At 44.7% G+C, this 16,411-nt stretch overlaps 1 protein-coding gene across 5 annotated transcripts in view; it reads right to left on the bottom strand.

The window, feature by feature from the left end:
• LOC144943506 (dual specificity calcium/calmodulin-dependent 3',5'-cyclic nucleotide phosphodiesterase 1A-like) overlaps positions 1 to 16,411 on the bottom strand; it is a 247,134-nt gene that overhangs the window by 3,911 nt on the left and 226,812 nt on the right. For all 5 annotated transcript variants that reach the window (XM_078871061.1, XM_078871033.1, XM_078871026.1 and 2 more), the window contains 4 exons: positions 15,903 to 16,023; positions 11,551 to 11,729; positions 7,004 to 7,225; positions 425 to 520 (listed from right to left, as the gene is read on the bottom strand). In XM_078871061.1, the coding sequence (XP_078727187.1) occupies positions 426 to 520; positions 7,004 to 7,225; positions 11,551 to 11,729; positions 15,903 to 16,023 (617 nt within the window). In that variant the 3' untranslated portion in view covers position 425. The remainder of the gene's footprint in view (positions 1 to 424; positions 521 to 7,003; positions 7,226 to 11,550; positions 11,730 to 15,902; positions 16,024 to 16,411) is intronic.

Genomic DNA, 16,411 nt, shown 5'->3' with positions numbered 1-16,411 from the left:
GTAAAATCTTAATTACTTTATAGTTTGCTTTCATATCCGCATCTCCAGTTTCTTCAGCTCATTGCCCAGCTCCGGCATTGTTTCGAACTAGCAGCGTAATCTGCTCAGTCGGACTATCGCCACTCGTCCCACCCTCTCCATCTCTCCTCCCTGTTTCCTCCCCCCCTCTTACCTTATATAATCTCTTGTCACAAACAGCTCTCTTGCCCACTACAGCAAGTTTGTTTCCTGCTGTGGCGTTCCCACCTGATGACGGACGCTTGTGTTGCTTCCGAAACGTCGTGATTTAATTTATTTTATTTTATACCTACGTGACTTTACCGAAAGAACCAAAGAGTATTTAAATAGCATTGCTTTTTGGTGTACCCTGAAGGAAAAAAACAAGTCCCATGAGTAGAATAAGTGCGGAATTTCCCTTGGTTACCTTACGGCTGCTGCTGCTGCTCATGAGGAATCGTACTCTTCTGGTCTTCACCTCCTGCTTCACCATCTTGGGCAGTGGAGGATTGGCGCTTGTTGCCTGGACAGACATTACATGTTGCCAAATTAATTCTTCAGTTGAAAAGTATGTATAGATGTATAAAGGGCCACCTTAAACCGTTTTTTTTTCACGATAAACTTAAGTGTGCCAACGTAATTTTGGGCCAGGCATGATGGCGCATGACCGTAACTTTGGAAGCAAGGGAATAGTGGATCAAGAATATTTGTGGAACGTAAAAATGGCTCGGCTGCAAGGTGGCCAGGAGACGGCAGTATGGCAGTCCTCATCATACAAACGGACTCCGTTCCTGAGACCCGTTCGTAAGTCGGGACACAATAAAATATACTTAATTTAAATGCACATACGGTCAGTGCTATAAAATGTTACGAGTCAACAAAAAAGAAAAGCATTGTTAAACTCATGAATGTTGTACATTTGCATGTGATACTGTAATAAATATCTTATAGTAAATAAAATAAAAATAAAATAATATAAATAGAAACATCTGTTTTATTTTCACTTTCCTTGACTCCTGATGTTGGCTTACTTGTCGGAAGGGGTGCAATGAGTCCCCACAATGGCACACACAAGGGGGGGCATGTGCACACGCACACACACACAAGTGACACAACAACGACGACAACGATCCCCCGTGTAGCCTTCACAGACTGTTGGGGCAAATGCTGTTAGTGAGCAACGCCAATGAAGGCCGGCATGGCACACGAGGGAGTTGAGTGGCCATTACCACGCCCGACCACCTTTGTCTCTCCAGTGGCGATGTTTACACACCGCACCAGGTACTAATTTGCAGCTGAGTCGACCTAGGGGAGGCCGATGATTCTTTCAGATAATCGTTGAGCTTACAGAAATGCTCAGCAAATCTGCGAACCTGTTCCTGGGGGTCGGAGTTTGGATCACCGTTCTTTCCCCTAATAATGGTAATAGGTGTGGTGCTGCAGGTTACTTTTTTAATGGAATTAACGAGCGATTTGTGATTGCGGGCCATTGAGGCAGACTCAAATCTCCTCAGCAACCCACAACCACCACCCATCCTTGCAGCGTCTCACGGCTCTCCGAACCTCTGAGCGAAGGCTGCGGTAATCCTTCTCATTCTCCGACGTGGGATGCTGTAGCCAATGAGAGTGGGCCTGTCGCTGTTTCTCAGCCAACCTGAACACCTCCTCTGTCAGCCAGGGTCCATGGGGAGGTCTGGACCGTGTACCCAAAGCAGCCATTGAAGCTGCATGGGCCACAGTCCTCAACCTCGCCCATTTCCCCTCGACATCAGGAGGAGTCGAGGACGATGCCAACCCAAGCCGCAAGCGATGATGAAATTCTCGCAACTTTCATCAGCTAGCTGAGACCATGCCACTATGGGTTTGAATGGGGTTCTGGGTGTACACCCACCACCGTAGTGGAAGAATGGCATGCACATCTTACAGATGACAAGTCGATGGTCAGTAGGCAGATCACCTGTGACAGGAGGTCATACAAGGCATCTGACTCATCGGCCTGGCCTGCATCCCTCCACGGATGTTCATCTTCGGTGGGGGCATAAATAACCACAACCACCACTCCTTGCCTCTGGTTGATGGGAAGGCGAGCCCAAAGTAGCCAGGGGCTTAAAGCTTCCCACAACTCACCGCCACGCTCCCATGCCCCCTTCATTATTTTGTTCAGAAGAAGAGCCACTCCCTGTTGTTTGGCAGTCTTCTGCCCCGAGTAGAGGACTGTCCACCCCTCATTGTGGCAGGAGCCAGAGCCGGTCCAATGGACCTCCTGAATACCACAGAGATCCAGGAAGTACCGGTCCAGCTCCTGACAGAGGAGTAGTAGCCTCTCCTCCGCAGTGAGCGTTCGAACATTCCATGTGGCCACACGTAGTGGTTTTTTGTTGTTTCTGGAGGTAAGGATTCAGTCTCCTGGCTCCGCCAAATGGGGTTTGGCCTGGAGACGTCATAGACGTCTGTCCCCCGGGGCCTCCGGCACAAGCTTAATACAATTGTTAACTTGTAGTTTAGTAGTAATTAATTGAAGGTGGAGGGATTACCAGCCCCTCGCACCCATCCAGAGCCCCAATTTGGCCACTGTGGTGGTTACAGACGCCATGAGGGGAATGGCCAATTTAAGTTAGCCTTCCCGCCATGGCACTGCCCACCACACGCACAGTCACTTTCACACAAAGATCTCCCTTATAGCCTCTAACAGACTGTTTGGGGCAAGTGCTGTTAGCAAGCACCTGTGAAGGCCGGCACGGCACACGAGGGGGTGGGTGGCAAACACCACGCCCGGCCGTCTTTGTTTCCCCAGTGGCGGTGTTTACACACCACACCAGGTACTCATTTGAGGCCGAGTCACTTTGACATATACATGTGCACGAACGTGCACACACACAAACACTCTCAGCGCGAGGCTGACTCATTACATATCGCGGAGGATCGCTCTGTTGGACAAAATAGTTCCATGGTTTAGTTTGCAAGTGCGAGTTCGCGTTTTTTGTCGACATAAAAAATATATATCTCATGGAAGCTGTTCGTACGTATGGTGTTCGTAAGTAGAGGACTGCCTCTAGGGGCCGTCCATAAATGACGTCACGCACCGAGGGGGGGGGGGTCAGACATTTGTGATAATGTGTGACGAGGGGGGGTTTGAGAAATGTGACGTCACATCAGAATGCGCAACTTTAAATACATATTAATTAAATAGAATTGTTATAACAACACTAATTTTGATAAATTTTCATCATTAACTATTTGATTATTTAAATTTACTAAGTTCACCTTTTATTTATTCCATGAAGGAGCATTTTGATTCTCCATGGGAGAATGGAGAAGCATACATTTAGTAAAAAATGTTAATGATTGTTATTAAACATTTTGATTCTAATGATTCTACCATGGCTTTTCATTCTGTGGAATGAATATGTGATATTAATATTTTTTAATTATAAGATAATTTCAATATAATATTCTGAACATCTGCAGTTTTAGTTAGACGTTGAATATTTTTAAGTGAATTTTTTGATAAATTTCAGATGTCCAATGCCTTTTTAATACGTGTTTTCTCCTACATCATCAGAGTACAGCGCCACATTAAATACGCACTACGATGACAATAGTTTAAAGTGATTTGAAGCATGTTTTATTTTCAAAATGGAAATATGTTTTGGGGGGGGGGGGGGGGGCAGAGCTTTTTGACGTCATATTTGAGGGGGGTCTTACTTTTTGTGATGCCGTGTAACGAGGGGGGGTCAAAAATTCGCCAAAATCGCGTGACGTCATTAATGGACAGCCCCCTACAACAAATGAGATTATGAACTTGCCGATGTGACCTTTGAGGCTTATCGCCTCATACATGTGCATTTTCTCCGGGCATTATCATTTACTCTTGCATACACAGAACTCTTTAATTGGATAGGATAAACCTTTCCGATGCAGGACGCTTCAGAAATAATATTGAGACTCAGTGAAGTGTCCTGGGTCAATAAATAGCATTATTAAATTACAAGTTAAACAACAGCATTAACTTACGAAGAAACATATCTAGTTACATAAAATTTTAAGATCATGAATGTAACATATCAAGGATTATATTTGAATAAAAGCATACAATGGGTTCATTGGATAAAATCCACCTTACGGATGTGAATTATTATCACTGCACTTCTATGGATTCTCATCATGTTCATTTGGACCAGAGACAATGCATGCTCGTGTGACCTCATCCAACGCAGCCAACATTCACAAATATCCGAAGAGGCCTGTTTTGAAACCAAAGGCAACTTCTTCACAATTAAATGTTGATTGGAAGCTTTCGTGACTGCAGGGATTCATATTCTTGATTCTTTCGGTAAAGTCACGTAGAAGGGAAACAATAAAATAAAATAATAATAAAAACCCAAAAAATTCTCACGACGTTTCGATTGCAACACAAGCAATCATCATCAGGTGTGAAAACCACAGCAATAAAAATTTGAGAAAAGTTATTTAAGACCATCGGATAAACTCTTATATTACTTTATATGCCAGACAGGATGTCATAAATCATGTTAAATCGGTGTTGGTGCCTTTACACGTCGCAAAATGTGCATTGATACGCACATCTCATGGAAATGGCAGCTTCTGTTTCAGCTGCACTTTCCATTTGGAAGAGTGTCTACATTAGGTAGGTGGTGTTTTAATGCTTAAAAGCGATGCTGCTGGGAACCACTTTGACCGTTTTTATTCAATACCTTCGAGATTATGCAATTGGCTTTTGCCGAAAGTGCTGAAAGTCCATTTGCTCCTGATTAATGTTTGGTTTAAAAAAAAAAAGGCATTTACGATAGCACTCTCTTGAAGCACAAGCTGGCCCAGAAGCCAGGCCCGATTTATAATTAAAACTGCTGGAAACATAAATAAGTGCAACGGAGTCATTACGTTAACTATCACTGCAGTGTTTGGTGTATAGTGCGCAAGTAGATACCTAACTACCTTAGCAGATGCATACTGACTGCACAATTAAATACCAGTGGCGATACTAATAATGTTTGCTACGTTACAGCAGCATTTCTCACACTGTGTGTGCCACAAACCCTGAGGAAATCCCTTTGTCATTAGAACGTCGTGATGCATCTCAGACTAGTAATACATAAACAATGAGGTAAGGTGTCTGATTAATCACTGAAATAAAGTAAGATTTGGGTCTACTGTTGGTCATAATTATGTACGCTCAGAATTCTTAAGTCTCTCAAGACTGATGTTTGTAACCCGATACCACCATGTAAAATACTGCATAGATATTGATTACCTGTCAGCTTTATAGCATTTTATTACATCATATATCATCAACCATAATCAAACCACTCCTTATTATAATTATGGATATATTAATATTGATAGAGCATTATTGAGCAGTGTGTAGCTTCAATTAATATATGTATCGGTTTATATCGTCAGCATTATCAGCCGAATGACGGCCTCCCCAAATTATCCTTAATTATATTGCATCGGGAAACATTTTATCTAGCTCCTGCACATCAGCTGATTTCATAATTCCATCTCATCGGTGGATGTTCCTCTCAGGCATGCTCCCCCCTATGGCTTCTACCCTGTCATGCGTCTCAAGCATTGGCCCTCATCACTTCCAGCAAGGTGACTTACCAAGGTACTTTGGTGACATTGGTGCACAACAGAGGTCGCAACCGGGTACCCGATACCCGTACCCTACCCGATACCCGGCTACCCGTACCCGGCCGGGTACGGGTAGCCGTTTGCGACCCTGGTGCGGCCGGGTACGGGTACGGGTAGGCCGTGAGTCACTGGTGAGTAACCGGGTACGGGTACGGGTAAGGAATCAAAACCCGTTTGCGACCTCTGGTGCACAAGCACAAAAAAACAAAAACACATTCGTCAATACAAACTTTGTTACTTTTCTTAACAATCAATACGATGTCTCTAACTTACATTTTATCTCCGATCCATGAATTCCTATTCCTGTTTTCCCCCCCAAGCATGCATCTCTCCATGCTTCTATGCACATGTCAGCTCTTTGTTCCATTTTCTCAGTCAATGTCCGTGTTACTTATCCGGGTGCCATGGCAGGCAGTATGCACGGATAAAAACGTTCTTCTTTAGGCACATTCGTACGTTAGTTTCCGTTATCAAGTTCAGTTTTCCAAAATCACTGCACCCTGCTCTGCTTTTTATTTTAACTTGGTTACCTTCAATTCCTGTCCCAGTGAAACATTATCCAATGTGTGTTCCAGTTGTATGCAGTGGTGGCTGGGCTAAATGCTGTGGGGTGGGGGCAGTGACCCACCTAAAATTGCCTAAAACAATCTTTAGTAGTCTTTGGGTCTTTCGGTAATGTCACGTAGATAGAAAGATAATAAAAAAATCACGACGTTTTGATCGCAACACAAGCAATCGTCTTCAGGTGAAAAAATACAGCAGGCAAACTGCTGAGGCAGGAGAAATATGATTTAATCTTTAGTATATATTTTAAAAAGTTAAATCTACTTTGTTATATTTTTTTCTAGAAAATGTACATTCATATAGAACAGTAAAAAAAACAGTTTGAAAGTTTACGAAAAATATGTTTGGATAGATTTGATTTTGTGGGATCGATCCATTTGGGGCGATCTTGCCCTCAGGGGTGGTGTCTCATCGAGGGGCGGCATCTCATTGGCTGATCAAAACCCCCTCTCCTAGAGGGGCAGTCATGACCCAGCCAATTCAAACTATGAACATTTTTGACCATTTATGATGATGCTTTATTTCTCCGATCTAATTTCCGGAAAAATATCCTCTAGTGTCAATGTTTATTACAATGGAAAAAGAGTGTGTCCTTGTCTGAGGCCACTAATTATATATGTTGTTACTTTCTTCACACATTATCAGCAAAGCTGTTCTATTTTTCTAAATGGTTTCAATAGTATACTGTATAACTCTGGATTTTAAGACCCGAACACTTATCTCTATGCCCATATATATGGGAAAAGTTTAATAAAGTGTGGATAATCATTACAAAATGACATCTTACCAATTTGCACCTGTGCACTGCTGTCCATGTTGGAGATGTCCCCACCTTCCTGAATCCCATTTTCGGGACGAGTCTCTCCACCGTCCACTTTCGCATCAGCTCCTTTATCACTGTCCATTTCCAGCTGTTTCTCCTGCTCCTCCTTCTCCTCCTGGGCTTTCCTCTCAAGCTCCTCCTCTTGCTTTCTGACTTCTTCGTCTCTCCGAGCTTTCTCCTCAGCATCTATTCCAAACATAGGGCATACCAGGGCAGACATTTACGAATCACATTTCCCATACATTTTTAAACAGTAATTTGAATCACATACTTTAGCCACCCACCATTGAAACCCTCATCCATGCCTTTGTCACATCCCGACTTGACCATTTCAACTCTCTCCTCCATGGCCTCCCCAAATTCCACATATCCAAATGCCAGGTGATGAAAAATAATGCTGCGAGACTTCTCACTCAGACGCATAAATGAGACCACATCACCCTAAACCTACCTTCACAGCTGCCTATTTCATTCCAGATCAATTTCACGATAGTACCCACCATCGTTAACATCCTCCACGGACTTGCCCCTACCTGCCTCCCACCTCGTCTCGTTCTCCTCCCCTCTATGCACCCTCTGCCTCAGCATCTAAGAATGTCACCTTCACTCTGTAGGAGGTCGCTTAATTTTCATTGCTGCACCCCTAGTCCGGAATTGCCTTCCCAAAGCCACCTGTGCTGCCACTCTCTGCACCTGTTCAAGTCCAGATTCGATCACCGACTAATTCTCTTCATACAATAAACATGCCTTACTGGTGCCTGTACAAGGCTTTTAAAGTGGTCGCATTTCGAGGCTGTATGCATCCACATTTGTTGTGATTGCATTTTGACGTACAGGTCTACTGCACTTATATGTGTACGTATAGAATAACATTTCGACTTGTTTAGCATATAAATAGAAGAGTATAATAAGATGCTGTATAATGTAAAATAGGGGAAAAACACAAAATCAAGTGTTATACGTTATTTTAACATGTAGGCTTTCGCGAACCAATATCACCCAATAGAGGCTGTGTCGGGTGGTGGTGGGTTTAACAACACATTTATATATTTACGCGATCTAACCCAAAAAAAACTCTATTATGGGTTCTATACGTTATATTTGCAAAGTTTCATTCTGGTGGTGTTTAATATACAAGGAAAAGCCAACTGAATAAATACTGTTTGAAAAGCTAAAACAAATATACACTCTAACTGGTATTGGCCAAATATCCCAAAGCTGAACTTTGTTCTGCATATGATTCAATTGGGATTACACACAGAAGCAACATTGCCTCTGACTTTGGAAACTTGGCAGGATCCTCCTGAAAGAGAGTAATGAGACTCGCCGAGGCGTTCCTCAATTAACAAGCGTAATGATACTCTTTGGTTATTTTGGTAAATTCACGTAAGTAGAATAAATAAATCAATATATCACGACGTTTCGATCGCAACACAAGCGGTCGTCCTCAGGCGGAACAAAATAATGCAGCAGTGGAACTGCTGAACCAGCGAGAGAGCCGTTACAACAAGAGGTTATTTATGTGGCCACATGTTGCGATCGAAACGTCGTGATATATTATTTTCATTTTATTTTATTTATTTTTCTACCTACGTGACTTTACCAAAAGAACCAAAGAGTATGGATTTCTGCAGTCACGAAAGCTTCAAATAAAGCATAATTATGACAAAAATATACAAAGGAAGGAAAATTCATAGACAGTGGAAAAGGCATGCATGGGTTTTGAGCTGAAATTTGAGTTTCAGGAGGGAATTATACATGTGGACAATTGAGGGGAAGACAATCTCACAATAAGGGCAATGGTGGATTAGCGACTACACATTGAGGTGGGGGGGATATCATCAAAGGGTTCAGGAGGAGGCAATGGTTAATGGAGAGTGAGAAGATATGAAGTCAGAGCAGTAGAAAAGTGTGGGCCATCGGTCAGTGTTGGGGACAATGAGGGAAATCGTGTAAGTGATCCACTGTGAATTGGGAAGCACTGGAGGTTTTCTGACAATCAGGGTAATGGTGGTGGAGGTTGAGTGAGGGCCTCAGCAGCACTATTTCAGATGATCTTGTGCTTGAAGGCAACATTAATTAAGAAGGTCAAACGAAGATAAATTCTGTCAACAAGGTGAAAGATTAGCAGTGCATTAACTAATGCTGTACCAGATGTGGAAATGGTATAACTGTCATTGATGTGGGATATGTTGCAAAGCTGAAGTTTAAACTCATATATGTTTAAGCAATTTGAAGAAAATGTATTTTAAGGCAATATTCATGTTCTTAAACAATAACACAAACAATATATTAATGAGTCCTGAAAGAAACATAGATCTGCCTCTTCATGAGTGTTAAAACTCTGTTTTGCATTTTCAATGTGATTAAAAAAATATATTTAAAATGTTATTTTTACGTAGCAAAACATTCAGTTTGATCCTGTGGCTTTATCAGGTGTAGTTTGAGGAATGAGTCACAGCGTGTTACATGTTTCCTTCAGGACCAACGCCAGCCAGAACGTGCATGACGGACGTCATTTTCACTCCATCCAGTGCACCCTAGGCACGGTGGCGGTGCACATCTGCAGCCAGGTGCTTTTGAAGGGTTGGTGAATGTCATATCGATCTCCGAGACGACAAACCCACTGGGCAGTGAGATAGCCAGGAGGTGGCAGTACAGAAAGTGGGTTGTGAATCTGTACGTGTGGACCTTTGAGGGGTATCTCCTTGAATGCGTGGCTTTTCTCTTCGTGCTCAAAGCTTATCTCCGCAAAGTGCTACTCAATGGCAGTTGCCCAACATTACAATCAGTGAAATAACGTAATTATATGATTATTACTTCAACTCCATTGGCCAGATGGGAGTGGAGGAAATTTGGCAAAAAACCTGAAAGTAAACATCACTATTCTGAATCTCACTCAAATTTTCAATTTGTTAGATATCTGGTTCAAACAGTTTTGACAAGAACATCATAAGTGCCCTTCATTACGTTATTAGAGATGAAAACATGTCAAATTATCTGCCATTTTCAGTTAATAAGGGGGAATCACGTAATGCTTGCAGATGTTACGTCCGGTAGAGGGAAAGGCGTGTGCATGTGTTTATGTTGAACAGAATGGTAACAATAATTTAAGGCTAGCAGGCTGTCTTATAGGCTGTTTACATTGTAAGTGTGCTACGAAATCAAATCTGTTACAAAAAAACGTAAAAAGGAACGTAGAATTATTTCAGCGACGGCTTATGTGTGCGAGTACTATACATGCAACGCATGTTGTGAAAAAAATAATGAAATAAGTTGACCACGTTTTGTAGAGACTAAAACTGTAATTAAAAGATAACATAGTGTGTGCACACAGGCGCGCGTGTTGTGAGGTGAGCAGCAACAACCGTGACTGCTTCAGCCAAGAGGGCTTTCTCTCACATCCCGAGGACACAATTTTGCTTTATCATTTGTTTTTGCTGGGTAGATGCTACTGTGCACTCCTCTGTCTTGTGGAATTGAAAAAAAGCTTATCGGAAAGAAGTTAATTAAACAGCCTTGGTGGTTGTGGTGGTGGGGGGAGGGTGGTGGCTGTTGGGGATGGTGGCTGGTGGGTGGAGGGGGTGGTGGGTGGAGGGGGTGGTGGGTGGAGGGGGTGGCTGGCTGGTGGGTGGAGGGGGTGGTGGGTGGAGGGGATGGTGGTTGGTGGGTGGAGGGGGTGGAGGGGGTGGTGGGTGGAGGGGGTGGTGGGTGGTGGGTGGAGGGGGTGGTGGCTGGTGGGTGGAGGGGGTGGTGGGTGGAGGGGGTGGTGGATGGTGGGTGGAGGGGGTGGAGGGGGTGGAGGGGGTGGTGGCTGGTGGGTGGAGGGGGTGGTGGGTGGAGGGGGTGGTGGGTGGAGGGGGTGGCTGGCTGGTGGGTGGAGGGGGTGGTGGGTGGAGGGGGCGGTGGTTGGTGGGTGGAAGGGGTGAAGGGTGGAGGGGGTGGAGGGGGTGGTGGGTGGTGGGTGGAGGGGGTGGTGGCTGGTGGGTGGAGGGGGTGGAGGGGGTGGTAGCTGGTGGGTGGAGGGGGTGGTGGGTGGAGGGGGTGGTGGATGGTGGGTGGAGGGGGTGGTGGTTGGTGGGTGGAGGGGGTGGTGGGTGGAGGGGGTGGTGGCTGGCTGGTGGGTGGAGGGGGTGGTGGATGGTGGGTGGAGGGGGTGGTGGATGGTGGGTGGAGGGGGTGGTGGCTGGCTGGTGGGTGGGTGGGTGGGTGGAGGGGGTGGGTGGAGGGGGTGGTGGCTGGTGGGTGGAGGGGGTGGTGGATGGTGGGTGGAGGGGGTGGTGGGTGGAGGGGGTGGTGGGTGGAGGGGGTGGTGGGTGGAGGGTGGAGGGGGTGGAAGGGTGGCTGATTGGCTGGTGGGTGGAGGGGGGGATGTTGTCTATATAAGAGATGCTTCTCAGAAGGTGTTTTTCGACGAGGGCCGGCTCTACCGGGTCCACATCCATAACCCCGCACGCTGCAATCGCAAGTCCGTGTCAGAATTGCTTCCCAGCGAGGGTGCCACTTTGTACCTTTGGATGCCTGGTCCTTCCACTTCTCCTTGTTCTGTGTAATGATGTCGGTCCAGGACACTCGGAACGTTTTGGGGTCGACTGCGAGCATGGCGGTGCGGGGCGGGGGGTGTTTCCCTTCCGAGGCGATGCTGCGAGCACTCGACCTTCGCCCGTCCGAGAGCGCGATGCTGTTCAGGCTGCACATACAAAGACAAAGATTCACCACCACCCCCCCCCCCTCCGTGTAGCCTCAACAGACTGTTGGGGCAAGCACTGCTAGCGAGCTGCACTTACACGAAGGCTTCCACGGCACACGATGGGGGTGGGTGGCCAGCGCCACGCCCGGCCGCCTTTATCTCCCCAGTGGCAATGTCCACGTGTCACAGCAGGTATTCATTTGACGCTGAGTCGATCTAGAGAAGGCCCAGGACCGGTTCGGATATATAGTCATCACCGGTGTTGACCGGGAGCGGGGATCGAACTCGGGTTCGGAGCGCGCTGACCACCACGCTGTTGTGCCCCATGTGCGCTGTGCTCCTTATCGTGTTGTGTGGGTAATGTAAGCTCTCATCATTATGTGGTGGCATTACGTTTGGCCTACTTTGTACACAGAAAGCCGACATTACACAGATTCGCACTACTAAACTAATTACTAGGCACACTTATGTTCGTGAATCAATGGTGGATGAAATAAGTTTGAATTCTGCTTTGTGCATTTACTTCTTGAAGGGATGCCAAGAGGTAACACAATCTTTACTTCTATCACAAGTTTAACACGTGGTGTCCCAGATCAAATTATGAAAAATTGTTTGCGAATGGCACACCAACTGCTAGATGGTAAATTAATAAGTAATGTTTTCCGTGCTGTGATAACACACCCCTTGTCTTCATCTGTGTCTTTGAGGTTTGAGCTGGACGAGTCCTATGCAGACCATATCTGCTCTCTCCCCCTCCATCCCACAATAAACCACTAATTCCCCAGACCTTTTCCTGAGAGGGAAAGCTCAGCCTCGTACAATATACGTAATTGAAAGTCCCACCTCAATTACACCTCATCCACCCATACTTGTAGACAAACTGGACTTAAACCACCCCTGTGTGCTACCGAGGCGCGATTCCATCAGAATGACCTTCAACCTCTGTTTGGCAATGTCATCCTTAGAGCTGGAGTACAGCATTCAGTTTCACTGCCCTGGGCCCTGTGTTCACCAGTTCCCTTCGCACTCGAGCACTCCAAATAGGAGACTGACAGCAGGTGAATACAGTGCAAATTGCCAAACAGCTCCCAGGTGAAAATTCAATTTGACCGTAAAAAGGGCCTTATATTATCTCCAGCCAAGGTGCACTCAACTGTCCAACAGGATGGAGCTGGTGGTGTGCAGTCGGAGGCGACGAATAGAGGGTGTATCAACTGGCGCGTCTAGATTGGTTCTCCCCCGAGTAAATCTGCTTGTTTCTTCTGAGCACGGGCTTTTCCAATGAAAAGCATTGCCGATTACTTTGTATGCTAAATCAATATGGGCAGCACGCTCGACAACTGGAGGCAAGTGCGTACGTGCGCTTGAACGTTTTACCAGCGCAGCCGTAGTCGCGAACGCAAATTCATTCCAAACACATTGCTCCCAATTAACACGTTGGCCTCGTGTTTTGGTGGGGTCGTTGACAGAAAAGACCTCCTATTAGAGGAACTTTGGTTTAAATCATCTGTCTTGAAGGAGAACCCTAGACAAAATATAAATGGAAGAGTGTCAGGCAATTTATAATGCCAAGTGCTAACGCTGAATATGTTAATGTGTCGCTGTGTGCGGTAATAGCTAGCGCATGATAATAAGCAATATTTTTTGCATTGCCATGCCAACTCCATGAAATGAGTCATTATGACTGAAAATGAAGTGCATTATTTTACCATCGCTATCAGTGTCATCATCATTGTTATTTTCATTAAATTTCTACCCAATAGCAATCTCAACCCCAGACTCTGCTTCTTATTTAAGAATTCAAGGTCATGATCACTCTGCAAGGTCAAATTCATATCCTAAAATACAGCTAATATACTTGCATCTTGCAGTGGGTTTTTTTTTCTCCATTTGACTTGTTCCCTTGTACCTTTTCCAACAGTTGGAATGTATTTTAAGTGTTCCAGTCAATGACTTTGGCAATATTTATTGTGGCTATGAGGACATTTCAGATCGAGGACATATGAGCCAGCTAGATATTATATATGCAGACGCAAGTGCTTGAGAACGTTTTTAAAATAAAAACCAGAAAAAACGAACTACAGTCCACAGCTCCGGCTCTGCTGAACAATGATAACATTCACACACACACACACGACTACCAATACACGCCAATGTGATTCTCTGATACCCCTATTGCCTTCCTGTGCCTGTGGGCACTTGTGAGATCTGTCTATGTAAGATCTCACATTAATAAGGTCATTTTCTTTACAATGCCACGTGCTGTAAACGCCGGCTACAAAACAGCTTCTGGGGAAGACAGTTTCAGCGCAAACTTTCCACAATTAAATCGCTTTTACGCACGCCGTGGAATTGCAGCCGATAGGGTTAATGGAGGTTCATTAAAAGTTCTCCACCCACGCCAGAGGCGGTGGGAGGGAGGGAGTGCATCGAAGGGGCTTTTTTTGTGCACGAAAGCACTGGTGCACACAAATACCCCCAATACGTGCACATCCCCCGAGGTTATATTGGAAGCAAGCAGCAGGAGGCAGATGGAGGAAAATATCCAAAGTGCCCCTTTAGTCGCTTCAAACACACAGCCCTATTTTTCAGATGCTTGGCACGCCTTCTGGATTCCATTAAACCTTAACAGGCCATGCACACAACCTCATTCTCCTCCACAGCCAAAATCCCATTTCAGCTGCCAGTTAGCTATGAGGGAGGGGGGATATATTAAACTGTATAATAATTATTATGATCATCATAAACGTGTTTCGCATATAACAAAGGGTGATAGATAATTTTACATTTTATGACGGTACTATGTATTTGAAACTATTCTTTAGTCGTTTTATTTAAACATATTACTTTTTTAAAACATTGTATCATAATTTTACTGTACAATATAAAATGTTTGAAAATGTTGGTTATTCTGAATGTCATTTTTATCTAAAAAAGATAACAGCTTGAAACTATCTTAATTTGGCGCTTAATTTCTAGGTGCATAACAATTAACAGTACAAAGTTATCTACTTTACTTTAATTAATTCCTCCGATTAGCATGATTGCTTACGTACGGTGCAAAAAGTTCAACATGCATACACACATACATAGCTTTGGAAGATAAAGACAACAATTTTGACAGAACAGTTGGTTATATTCACACGCATTCATATTCATACAATTCAGCCAAAATGCACAATAAAGGTAGGTTATAATGTTATCTGTGGATATTAGAACGAATGCGTTCGCGACTGAATGTCACCGGGTTGGTGCCATTGTGTGAACGGACGTAAAGATCTGACAACACTTTGTCCAACAGTAGGACACAATATTTGATTCGAATTGTTTTACTTGTTACATTTTAAGATAGATAAATCAGAGCATACAGGCTGTGATAGCTTAATGTCATGTTAAGCACAACACGCAATCCAACAGGACAGAAGCAAAAGACAAAACAATAATTCGTGTCACTGTGGAAAATATACGTAACAAAATAGAACAGATCCATATCTTAAAGAGAGGATCCTTGCTGTATAACATCTGGCAGTTCACCAGCATTGATTCAAGCAAGCCTAAATGTTGACGAGACACTGTATGTCAACACTGGATCAGCGTTTACTCGTTTTGAATCAATCCTGCAGACATTTTTCACTCCCGGAACGTGAATGGAGGAGATGAATTTCATGTGCCCATGACCTTCTTAAAGTCCTTCAGCGCTGGCATGAAGATTCCGTCTACCGGGGGCAGATGACGATGGTGTGAGTGCAGTGCCGGATTAAGCTAGCGCGGGGCCTGTAGCATATGTTATAATGGGGCCCTAAATAAAAAACACACACATATGAAAACACACATTTTTTACTTGCATAGTAATTGTATTTTTTTCATTTGCTATACAGCCAGATAATACAACAAATCACTAACCTTAAACACCCAGTCGTTCATAAAAGTTGAAGGCGGTATAGTACTATAGTAATAGAGCAAGTGCAGAATCACCTAACCGCAATTGATTGCTTGAAAGCATTTAGCGCGGGGCCCTTAAAAGTGCGGGGCCCGTAGCTACATATGTAGCTACTTTTTCCTACTAGGCAGATTTCACCTGCCAACGAATCGACAAGGAGCCCACACATTGCGACTGTCGCTGTCGTGGCGTCGTGGTCATTGTCGTCGTTGGGTGATGTGCGCGTTCAGCACCTGCTGCGTCGAAAGCTGGTCGTGCCAGCCCGTGCCGCCTCATCGATGAGAGGAGCCACCACGAACTCGGAGAGGTCCGTCAGCACCGTGAAGGTAGGCTCCACGATGTAGTCGATAAAACCTGCAACCCGGCACGGACGGACGAGGAAGACGCTTTCATTGTTACGCGATGCGGCGTTCTGCTGTCGCCGAAAATTGTTTTTTTTTACTGAAGGTCATTTCATTTTTTTTCTGAGCGTAATTTCACATTGTTAAAATTAATATTCTGGATAGTGGTAGTAGTATTACTGCTAGTACGTCTGGCTTTTTTTTAGTGTACGTTTGTGTGTGTGAGCGGGAAGCGGCGGTATTGTAGTGATTAGTGGGCTGCGTTACGAACCCGGTGACCTGAGTTTGATTCCCGCCCACGGTCACCAACACCAGTGACGATTATCTGAACCAGTCCTGGACCTCCCCTAGGTTTTGTCATCCACAAATGAGCACCTGGTGCGATGTGTAACCATCGCTAC

Source organism: Lampetra fluviatilis, chromosome 2, assembly GCF_964198595.1.
Source record: "Lampetra fluviatilis chromosome 2, kcLamFluv1.1, whole genome shotgun sequence".
Classification (NCBI taxonomy): Eukaryota; Metazoa; Chordata; class Hyperoartia; order Petromyzontiformes; family Petromyzontidae; genus Lampetra; species Lampetra fluviatilis.
Note: the sequence above shows the minus strand (reverse complement) of the source record. Positions and strands in the feature narration are given on the sequence as shown.